Source organism: Coregonus clupeaformis, chromosome 17, assembly GCF_020615455.1.
Source record: "Coregonus clupeaformis isolate EN_2021a chromosome 17, ASM2061545v1, whole genome shotgun sequence".
Taxonomy (NCBI): Eukaryota; Metazoa; Chordata; class Actinopteri; order Salmoniformes; family Salmonidae; genus Coregonus; species Coregonus clupeaformis.
Window position 1 is genome coordinate 67,191,162 of NC_059208.1, and position 11,646 is coordinate 67,202,807.

Sequence of the window (11,646 nt, forward strand, 5' to 3'; positions counted from 1 at the left end):
CGTATTTTTTGCTCATCTTTATCAAGGGTGTCAATAATTATGGACCTGACTGTATATACAGTACCAGTCAAAAGTTTGGACACACCTACTCATTCAAGTGTTATTTTTTATTTTTACTATTTTCTACATTGTAGAATAATAGTGAAGACATCAAAAATATGAAATAACACATATGGAATCATGTAGTAACCAAAAAAGTGTTTAACAAATCAAAATATATTTGAGATTCTTCAGTGTCACCAGCAAAGCACCCCCACACCATAACACCTCCTCCTACATGCTTTACGGTGGAAAATACACATGCGGAGATCATCCGTTCACCCACACTGCATCTCACAAAACCACAGTTTTGTCCAATTTGGACTCCAGACCAAAGGACAGATTTCCACCGGTCTAATGTCCATTGCTCATGTTTCTTGGCCCAAGCAAGTCTCTTCTTATTATTGGTGTCCTTTAGTAGTGGTTTCTTTGCAGCAATTTGATCATGAAGGTCTGATTCACACAGTCCCCTCTGAACAGTTGATGTTTAGATGTGTCTGTTACTTAAACTCTGTGAAGCTTTATTTGGGCTGTGATTTCTGAGGCTGGTAACTCTAATGAACTTATCCTCTCCAGCAGAGGTAACTCTGGGTCTTTCATTCCTGTGGCGGTCCTCATGAGAGCCAGTTTCATCATAGCGCTTGATGGTTATTGCGACTGCACTTGAAGAAACGTTCAAAGTTCTTAATGTTCCATATTGACTGACCTTCATGTCTTAAAATAATGATGGACTGTTGTTTTTCTTTGCTTATTTGAGCCGTTCTTGCCATAATATGGACTTGGTCTTTTACCAAATAGGGCTATCTTCTGTATAACCCCCTACCTTGTCACAACACAACTGATTGGAAAGAAATTCCACAAATTCAACAAACTTTTAAGAAGGTATACCTGTTAATTGAAATGCATTCCAGGTGACTACCTCATGAATCTGGTTGTAAGAATGCCAAGAGTGTGCAAACTGTCATCAAGGCAAAGGGTGGCTATTTGAAGAATCTCAAATTTGTTTCACTTTTTTGGTTACTACATGTGTTATTTCATAGTGTTGATGTCTTCACTATTATTCTACAATGTAAAAAATTGTAAAAATAAATTAAGACCCTTGAATTAGTAGGTGTGTCCAGACTTTTGACTGGTGGTGTACATTATCAATATAAATGATGAATTGTCACCTGTCTCCACCTCACACCTGTCCAACATGATTTCACAAACTCAAATAGATTTTTGATGTCAAGTCGATTCTAGACGTTTGTCCAACTGCCACTAACACCTGCCTCTCACCTGTCTCCTAACTCCTCCCCTCACCTGTCTCCTAATTGCTCCCCTCACTTGTCTCCTAACTCCTCCCCTCACCTGTATCCTAACTCCGCTTCACACCTGTCTCCTAACCCCTCCCCTCACCTGTCTTCTAACTCCTCCCCTCACCCATATTCTCACTCATCCCCTCACCTGTCTCCGCCTCCCCCGTCTCCTAACTCACCTGTACTCAGGTACCCTAACCTCCAGCGGAACCCTGGACCCATGGCGGATCGCCTGTCAGTCTACGGTCACGCCCATCTACTTCTCCCAGCCTTCTCCTTTGGCTATGGGACCACCTCCTGCTTCAATGTGAGCTGCTACCATTACATTTACATTTTAGTCATTTAGCAGACGCTCTTATCCAGAGCGACTTACAGTTAGTGAATACATATTTTTTTATACTGGCCCCCCGTGGGAAACGAACCCACAATCCTGGCGTTGCAAACGCCATGCTCTATCAACTGAGCTACATCCCTGCCGGCCATTCCCTCCCCCACCCTGGACGACGCTGGGCCAATTGTGCGCCGCCCATGAGTCTCCCGGTCGTGGCCGGCTGCGACAGAGCCTGGATTCGAACCAGGATCTCTAGTGGCACAGTTAGTGCCTTAGATGCAGTGCCTTAGACCACTGCGCCACTCAGGAGTACAACCATGAGATGAGACTAGATAGAAGCCTGTGACCCGGCACGGGCCCAACACGACACGATGCTATGTACATGTCAATTTTTTCATCAATAACTAGGGCAAGGGCCGAGCTTGGGTATCATTTTTAAGAATTACAAAATGGATAACTAACATTTTGATCCTGGGGGGGAGGAAGGCTGGGGTAGGAGAGTATATAGAAATGATGTCATTAATCAGTCTTTGTTCTGTCCCAGGTGTACCATGCCCTCCGTAAGGCCCGCCCCCAACAGGAAGTGGTGTTCTTCCACCCAGACTACCTGTTTGAGCTGGGCAGGTTCTGGCGTCGTCACAGGCAACGAGCCCCACGGATCTCTACTGGTCTGATGCTGACCAGCACCGCTCTGGAGATCTGTGAACAGGTTTGTGTGTGTGTCTGTATGTGTGTGTGTGTTGCCTCAGAAGAGGTTCCCGTCCAATCTGAAGTCTAGGGTCACCCCACTCTCCATTTCCATGTCCTTGTGCAGTAAGGTTGGGACACAAAGGCGGAAGACATAGGACTGGCTCAAGCAGACACCACTTGCCTCACACCAGTGCCTACTCCAAGGAGTTTAGACTCCTGACCGCCAACTGTTACCCTGACCATCACCCCCTTATTCAACTGACACAGGATGTTGACAAATTTCACAGGGCAGCCATACTGCAGGAGGATCTTCCAAAGGAGTTCAAGGTTTAGTTTGTCGAAGGCTTTGGCGTTGCCAGAAATTCGTTTGTGGGTGGGCCTGAATACATTTTTAATGAGGAGTATTTTTGTAATAATAATATATTATTTTAGGGTTTTTGCTCAATTTGATTGGATGGACCTGCAGGGCCTGCCTCCCCAGTGGGTGGACCTGTGTCCACAGTGAACCCACAAGCAGTAGAGGTAATCATTGGATGCAATCTGCTACCTTAAGAGATTAAGTGTCTGTGTGTTTGTTTCTAAGTCTCTATCTCTGTCTTTCAGGTTCATCTGTACGGCTTCTGGCCCTTCCCTCTGGATCTATCCCAAAATACTTTGCCCCATCATTACTATGACAACGTTGGTCCGAGTCGCAACATGCACGCCATGCCTGAAGAGTTCCTGCTGTTACTACAACTCCACAGCCAGGGGGCGCTACAGCTACATGTTGGACCCTGTACACCCTAACAAGCGGATGGTCGGGGGGGCAGGAACATAATTATAATAATTTGTACAGTGCAAATTGACCACAACTAAACCCAAGAGGTTGTATTTGAAAATAACAGTAATTTCATACTTTGATTACATTGAGACATGATCACGTCTCTTTTATTCATGGGAATACTTCAGAACAGATTTTCTAAATTAAACATTTTTTTTTTGCTTAATTCCAGGTGATTGTAGTATTTTTTGACCAAACAGTAAATATACAGTACCAGTGAAAAGTTTGGACACACCTACTCATTCAAGTTTTTATTTTTATTTTTTACTATTTTCTACATTGTAGAATAATAGTGAAGACATCAAAACTATGAAATAACACATATGGAATCATGTAGTAACCAAAAAAGTGTTAAACAAATCCAAATATATTTTATATTTGAGATTCTTCAAAGTAGCCACCCTTTGCCTTGATGACAGCTTTGCACACCCTTGGCATTCTCTCAACCAGCTTCACCTGGAATGCTTCCCCAACAGTCTTGAAGGATTTCCCTCATATGCTGAGCACTTGTTGGCTGCTTTTCCTTCACTCTGTGGTCCAACTCATCCCAAACCATCTCAATTGGGTTGAGGTCAGGTGATTGTGGAGGCCAGGTCATCTGATGCAGCACTCCATCACTCTCCTTCTTGGTCAAATAGCCCTTACACAGCCTGGAGGTGTGTTTGGTCATTGTCCTGTGGCGGTCCTCATGAGAGCCAGTTTCATCATAGCACTCTGCTCCATCTATGGCTCTGCTTACCATAGTGCTATATCTACCCCCCTACATCTCCCCTCAACCAATGCTTTAACCATTGAGACCCATGTCATGTTCCTCTACATTTGACCACATTCAAACTGATACCTGTCATGAATGAAAACGTGAGTGAGATGACATCCACTTAACAGGAAACGTACATCATTCCATAAATAAATTAACTATTTCGTAAAAAAAATGTGTGTAATTACTAAATTTGGCTATTTTATGGGTATTGTTATTTCTATTATTGTTGTAATTGTATATATTTTTTTTTTTTTTAAAGACGTGCTGCTCTTGTAATGCTTACTATATACCAAAGTGAAATAGAAATACAGCATTGTCATTTTAATACAAACTTTGTTTTGTCGTGTTTTGACACTGTTTGAACGACTTTTCATGTTAATTTAGTTACAGTATTTAAGCCCTTCAAGTCCTGAGTGTACAAATGCTGCAATTTAATCTACAATGGGAAACATTTGACAGAGGAAACACTGCTTTGAGGCAAGGTGAACGTTTATGATAGAAGGAACACTGCCCCAAGGCAAAGTGAAAGTTTCTGCTAATGTTGCACTGTATGTATGCATGCAAGGCTTCTACAAGACATTTGAAGTATGAAGTGCCTTCATACGACAGTCATAACAGTGTCTGTCATATGATATTCATACCCTTATAATAGCTGTTTAAGATTGTGAATTAAGATTGGTGTTATTCCACAGTTAAGTGTAATAGTGTTAACAATGTAACTTCATTGTTAAATTGGCTTTGCAGCCACTTTGCAGAATTTCTCTTATCTCACAGAGCCAGACCAGTGTGTCTGAATTTAGCATAAAAGTCCTGTAAAGTCTGACACGTGAGATTAGAGTTTCCCAAACAAATGGAATTAGTAGTCTCTTCTCACAGATGCTGTATCTCCGTCACACAGCATCTTTGGGGGGAGACTATTGTTCTGAAGGCCATAGGCGTGCTACTGCTCAGGTTGAACACTGGAGGGCATTCTCTCTCTATCCAGCATAAGTCAGCCATACCCTTTTAGTAATAGCAGGAACTGTTGACAGACTGGGAAAAACACACCATATGTTGCATAATCTTTCAGTTTCTTAAGCTATCCATCATTAACTGTGCTTATGCATTGGGAATAGATTGTACATCCTATTGACTTTTTTTGACCCAGCATGGGTCACGGGTTCACCCACACTGACATCACAGGAAGTACTTCCTCTTCGTTTCCTGTGAGATCAGAAGAACCAGCCCTATCTCAGTGGTGGGACAGGTGTGAATAGCATGGTGCTAGCTGGTCAGATTCTTCCATGGTTACAACCTGTCAGAATTCAAACTAAAAACGTTGATGTTCCCTCAACTTCACATAACTCAATGGCAGCCATGTTAGTGCCAAGTTATGGACCAATACAAATCATCAGAATGTTACGTGGCTCTAAACTCTACTCCAGAGACTTAGGGAGGCCAGTGGAGGACTCAGTGCAGTCCTCTGTCCTAGGCTCTCTTTTGCTCGACACTTATCAGCTATCTGATACAACCCTAACATCTGATTGGACAAACAGAACTGGGCCTCCCAACGCAGGCATCTGATTGGTTGAAATAGATATCTGATAAATGTCACTATTAAATCCACTTAATAAAGATAATTTGACATGACAGGAAACATTCAGAGTAATCAATTAAATATAATAATTTACAATCAATATCACCAATATGAAATTAATATCAAACACAATAACATCAGCAACATCACGAGCTCAAATGGAAGTGAAATAAGTCGTATTATTATCTGCACAAAGGCCTCCAAACTACTCAAATGAGAATACATTATATACACTAACTTTCCTCTAAAATTGATAGAATGACAGAATCAATAAGGGGATAATCAATCAACTAGTGTAGATTATCAATCAGATTGATCAGATATTCCAATCGATTAGCAGCAGCCATGAAACACTGTTGCAGTGAATCATAAAAACATGCACTTGCAAATGAGTACAAGGAATTTCATAGAATTCAATATAAGTTGACCATCATCACTGAAGTACCAAAGCACACCAAACTTCAACCTAATAACAACAACATGATACAATAAGAGTTGAGACTTCTAGCTCACTCAGGAAAAGAAAAAGAAAATATATATATAAATAGATAAAAGAGAAGCAAATGGGTCTGATGTGTTCAATTAAATGGGGAACGGGTGATTTCTTTAAGTTTCTTAGATGCTCGGATATGTTACGTAAGTTGAAGAAAAGGCGTGAAAAACTGTGGGATGAGTGGGCATGGAAAGGCGGTTCTCAATCCGACGACGAAGAGAAACTGGGAAGAGTGAAGGAGGAGCCAGTTGGGGCTTACAACTACAGGCCCCAGATCAGCCTAGAACGTGTATGCTTGCCCATGTTTGCTGGTAATATGAGGGATTACTACCGCTGCAAAGCTGAATGGGAGGACTTGCAACGTCTGGGAAACCCTCATGGATTGGAAAATGTGAGGAAATTCCATCTCTTGGGAAGCCTAGATGAAAAAGTCAAGAGAGACCTCGTATTGTCCAGCTGTGGATCTGCCAACGACGTGTTCAGGCTCCTGGACAACAAGTACGGAAATAAGCCGAAAATAGTGCTGCTGATTGCACAAGAAGTGCAAGGACTTTTCCCCATCAAAGGAAACCATCCGAGGAAGACAATCGAACTGATTCAAGCCATGGAGAGAGCTCTTCGTGACTTACAAGTCTTAGGGGAGGAAGATGCTGTAAAGAACCGAGTGGTTGTGCAGTCGATTGAAAGTAAGCTTCCTGACTCCCTGAAAGAAAAGTGGTTAACACACAAAAATGACCCTGGAAGCGGGTTTTCACCACGCAACCACTTCGACTGTCTACTGCAATACTTGAAAAAGCAGGAGGACATTCTCGAGGAGCTAGACCAGCTACAGCCTAGCCCGGCGGACAATACTGAGAGGTCAAGCGAAAAGAAAAAAGAAAGCAGGGCATTCACAAGAGCCACATCAGGAAACAATCAATCAATCAATCAATTTTATTTTATATAGCCCTTCTTACATCAGCTAATATCTCGAAGTGCTGTACAGAAACCCAGCCTAAAACCCCAAACAGCTAGTAATGCAGGTGTAGAAGCACGGTGGCTAGGAAAAACTCCCTAGAAAGGCGAAAGCCTAGGAAGAAACCTAGAGAGGAACCAGGCTATGAAACACCCTAAAGGGCTCTCAACCAAGCTCATGCATCACATGTGGAGACAACGAGCACGGAGGTAGGCTGTTCACCTGCAAGGTCTTCAAGAAGCTCAATCTGACAGGCAAGAAGGCTCAGCTTAGGAGAGCAGGAGCATGCTTTAAGTGCTTGCGCCTTCATGGTGACGATGGCGGCTGCACACAAAAGTATCTATGCTCAAAGGATGACTGTCAGAAAGAGGGCTCTTCAGACCACAATTACTTGCTCTGTCCAAAGCCACAGATCAAGAAGAAATAGGAAAAGAGCGGAGAGCAGAGCGAGGCAAAATTGGGGAAAAGGGGGCTTGGACTAACCAACAAACAGGAGGAGCTCCTTGCCAAACTTTCTCCAGAGCTGCGAGCAGAGTTCAAAGAAGCCTTTTCAAATAAGATCACGACAAAAGTGTGTGCTAGCACTGGCTGTGAGCCAAAAGAGTGCCCTGTCATAATGATGCTGTTGGATGTGACGACAAACTCTGGCCAGCTAGTCGGTACGTTGATTGATCTTGCTTCAGATACTAATTATATCTCTAATAAAGCAGCAGAGCGTCTCAAGCTAAATGGTGAGAACATTAAGTTGATTGTCCAAGGTGTTGGAGGGATGGAGAAAACCATTACTACCAAGAAGTATACCCTGAGGCTAAGAGTAAAAACTCCCAAAGGTACAATAGCAGAGCACAAACTCCTTTGTTACGGCTTGGAAGATGTTGCGAAGGTGAACCAGGCTGTCATGCCACAGCAACTGCAGAAGTTCTTTCCAAATGTTCCACTCAAGGACTTGGTCGGCCCGAAAAGATCGACCTGTTGATTAGCCACAGGGAGGGTCGCCTGGTCCCACAGCCAGTCAGAGTAGTTGGAGACCTCGTCCTCTGGGATGGCCCCCTTGGGAAGACTGTTGGTGGAACGCATCCTGACCTCTTTGAAGTGATAGACCTAGCAGTGCACAGGTCTGATACACATTTCGCTAGGTCAATGAGAACAGCTTCAAGGGCGTACAAAGAGATTTTCGTGAAGACGGAAGGACCCAGTGGAGTTTCGGTGGAAGAAGAAGACGCAATCCTCCGAAACACTGCAACTACCAACAAATACGTTTTTGAATGGTTCAAGTGGGACAGTATTGGCGCCACCTGTGACCCTCAGTGTGGTGGCTGCAGATTCGGTAGGTGCCCCCCTGGAGGCAAGGTAATGACCCTAGGAGAGGAAAGAGACTTGGAGAAAAGAAAGGAATGTCTCACCTACGTGCAAGCTGACAAGCACAGCGAATCCCCTCACTGGGACGCAGCTTACCCGTGGAAAGGAGACCCCGCAACGCTGCCTGACAATCAACTTGCAGTGGAAGCGACCTTTTTAAACACTGAGAAACGACTGGAGAGGGAGCCGGAATGGAAGGCTGCGTACAGAGAGCAAATCCACGATATGGTCTCAAGAGGGGCTGCCGTTAAAGTCACCCAAGAGGATATCGATAGCTGGAAGGGACCTAAGTGGTATATCAGTCATTTAGTTAAGTGGTATATCAGTCACTCAACCACTACCCCTGTAAGAATTGTCTGGAACAGTAGCCAAGAATTCATGGGAATAAGTTTAAATGACCTACTGTACAAGGGTCCTGACGTCCTAAATCAAATAAGGGGCGTGCTTCTGAGATTCAGGACTGGGTTGTACGCCGCCCTGGGCGATGTGAAATTTTTTTACAACTCTGTCTGGCTAGAAGACAAAGAAGTACACCTCCATCGGTTCCTCTGGAGAGACAATCCTGAGGAGGTGATCTAAGTATTTGTTGTCGTCAGGGTCAACATTGGCGATAAACCTGCTGGTTGTATTGCCCAGGTGGCAATGAGAGAAACAGCCAACCTGCCCCAGTTTGCAGCCATGGCTGAGGAGCGCAGAGTTGTGGTAGAAGATAGTTATGTGGATGACATCTTGACGTCCCACAATGACTTGCGGATACTGGAGAAAATCACCAAAGTAGTGGAAAATATCTTAAAGGCTGGAGGCTTCTCCCTTAAGCCATGGTTCTTATCAGGCCAAAGTGGGAGGTCCGCAACCACAACTGATGCCAGTATCAGTAAGACAACTGTGAGTGTGCCCAAAACGCTGGTGTTACCCAACCAGATGCGGGACGAAGAAAGCAAAGCACTTGGAGTCGGCTATGAACCAGAGACTGACAAACTTCGTGTGATGACCTCCGTAAATTTCTCAAAGAAGAGAGGAAAGATGAGGACAGGAGTCGATTTGTGCGAAGAGGAAGTCAGAGGTAAAACTCCAAACCCATTGACCCGTCGGATGCTGCTAAGCCAGATCGCTGGATTCTACGACCCCATTGGTCTTGCCACACCCGCAAAGCAGAAAGGGGTGATGCTTGTGAGAGAAGCTTACCAAGAAGCGAGTATAAGCAGTCCAGTTAAGGACACTTGGGATGACCCACTCTCACCAAAACTACGGGAGGCTTCCATAAGACTCCTCGAAGAATATGTGAGACTTGCCCAGATCAGGTTCGAAAGAAGCCTCACACCAACCGGAACCATAGGCCATCCAATGGGATTCACGTTTTCAGATGGGAGTGAGGCTTCCTACGGCGTGGTGCTCTTATCTCCGTTGGGAGACGCAGAATGGGGTCGTAGTGAGGCTGGTTGAGTCAAAAGCAAAGCTTACCCCTCTCAACCAGAAAGGAGACGCGATTAAAGCAGAGGTATGTGGTGCTGTCTTTTCGATCCGCCTGGGAAAATACCTTGTAAAGCACTGCCGCATCAAGGTTGCACGCTGGGTCCACTTCGTGGATAGCCAAACAATCCTGGGAGCAATTCACAAGGATAGCTATGGCTACCAAACTTTCTTTGCTAACCGCATCGGAGAAATCCAGAAGGCTGGACCAGTGGAAGACTGGAGGTGGATTGAGGGCAACCTGAACATAGCAGACATCATCACAAGGGGAGCAACTCCTGAAGAACTCGATGAAGGGTCAGAGTGGCAACAAGGCCCAGAGTTCCTGAGTTGGCCTGAGGCTGAGTGGCCTGTGAAAACGGCCAGTGAGATAGTGACCAGCGTGGCTGATGACGTTAAAAGGTTGCAGAGAAGAGCCTTCTCAGCTGTAGTCACCAGGTCTCAGGCAGAGAAATTCTCAGGCCCCAGCAATACTGATGTTGGGGCAAACTTGCAAGACTCCGCACCGCAACCGCAGATGAACTCCAGCAGTAGAGAGGCCAAAGAGGAAGCCCTGGGGTGTAGCTCTAGTGCGCCTTGTTGGGCCCGAACGATTCAGTAGCTTGTCTAAATTGTGTGAAACAATCGCCTGGGTTCGAAGAGCTGCAGAATCTTGGCTGAGGACAAGCTACCAAGCCTCAAGCTCAGCAAAGTGGGAGGTGAGGGGCCCCAGGCTGTCTGTGGGAGAGAGAACGGCGGCTTTCCAAGACCTAGCCCTTGCGGCCCAAGACGGCGTGAACTTTCAGGATACGACCTTAAACCGCCTTGTTGTGATTAAAGATGACAACAATGGACTCTTACTTTGTGGTGGTAGAGCCCAGTCTTTGAATGAAGACGGAACCGCTGTACCTTTAATCCTGTTCCGGTCGTGGCTGGGGGCCTTGCTTGCGAGGGAAGCTCACGAAGCGAATCATGAAGGGGTGGCTGCCACACTGCTGCACACTAAAAGAAAGGCCTGGGTTGTGCAAGGTCGGAGGACAGTGAAGGTGGTCAACAGGTGCATCACTTGCAAGAAGCAAAGAGCCCGGCTGTGCCAGCAAGTGATGAGCGCTCTTCCTCGGGAACGTACCAGTAGAGCGAACCCATTCGAGTATACTACACTAGACCTCTTTGGACCCTTTGAAGTGAGGGACGCTGTTAAGAAAATAACCAAGAAAAAGGTCTGGGGAGTCGTGTATTGCTGCATGACTTCCAGAGCCGTCCATGCTGATCTCGTCGACGACCAGTCTTCTGAGAGCTTTCTTCAGGCCTACTCCCGGTTCACTGCTCTGAGGGGGCATCCCAAAAAGCTATGGTCAGACAGAGGCACAAACTTCTTGGGCGCCAGGCCTGCTCTGAGAGAGCTACACAAGCACCTGGCCTGTTTGCAGAAGGCATCCGTTGAAGACGAGGCTGCCAGAAATAGCACAGAGTGGCAATGGGACTTTCATCCTGCAGACTCTTCACACAGGAATGGAGCAGCAGAGGCAGCTGTCAAGCTCCTTAAAAGAGCTCTTAACAGTCTTGGCGGAATAACTGGCTGCTACACCTGGGGGGAGTTCCAGACCCTTCTCTACTCTGCAGCCAACTTGACTAATGAGCGACCCATCGACGCCAGGGCACAGGAACAAGAGGACTCAGTGGAGTACTTGACCCCCAACTCACTTATCCTGGGGCGCACCGGACAGGGAGGAGACATACACGGAATCGACATGGAAACCCGCTCTTGGCGCAGACTGAGGGCTGTCCAGGCTGGAGTCGACAGGTTCTGGAAGAAATGGAGTGAACTGGCAGGACCAAACTTGTTCATACGACACAAGTGGCACCGAGCAGAGAG

At 45.6% G+C, this 11,646-nt stretch overlaps 1 protein-coding gene across 2 annotated transcripts in view; it reads left to right on the plus strand.

Annotated features, from left to right (window-relative positions):
* Nucleotides 1-3,421, plus strand: part of LOC121585701 (alpha-2,8-sialyltransferase 8F-like) — a 38,603-nt gene extending 35,182 nt beyond the window's left edge. For both annotated transcript variants that reach the window (XM_041902026.2, XM_041902027.2), the window contains 3 exons: nucleotides 1,527-1,644; nucleotides 2,213-2,377; nucleotides 2,962-3,421. In XM_041902026.2, coding sequence (XP_041757960.2) covers nucleotides 1,527-1,644; nucleotides 2,213-2,377; nucleotides 2,962-3,144 — 466 coding nt within the window. In that variant the 3' untranslated portion in view covers nucleotides 3,145-3,421. The remainder of the gene's footprint in view (nucleotides 1-1,526; nucleotides 1,645-2,212; nucleotides 2,378-2,961) is intronic.
* Nucleotides 3,422-11,646: the final 8,225 nt, after the last annotated feature.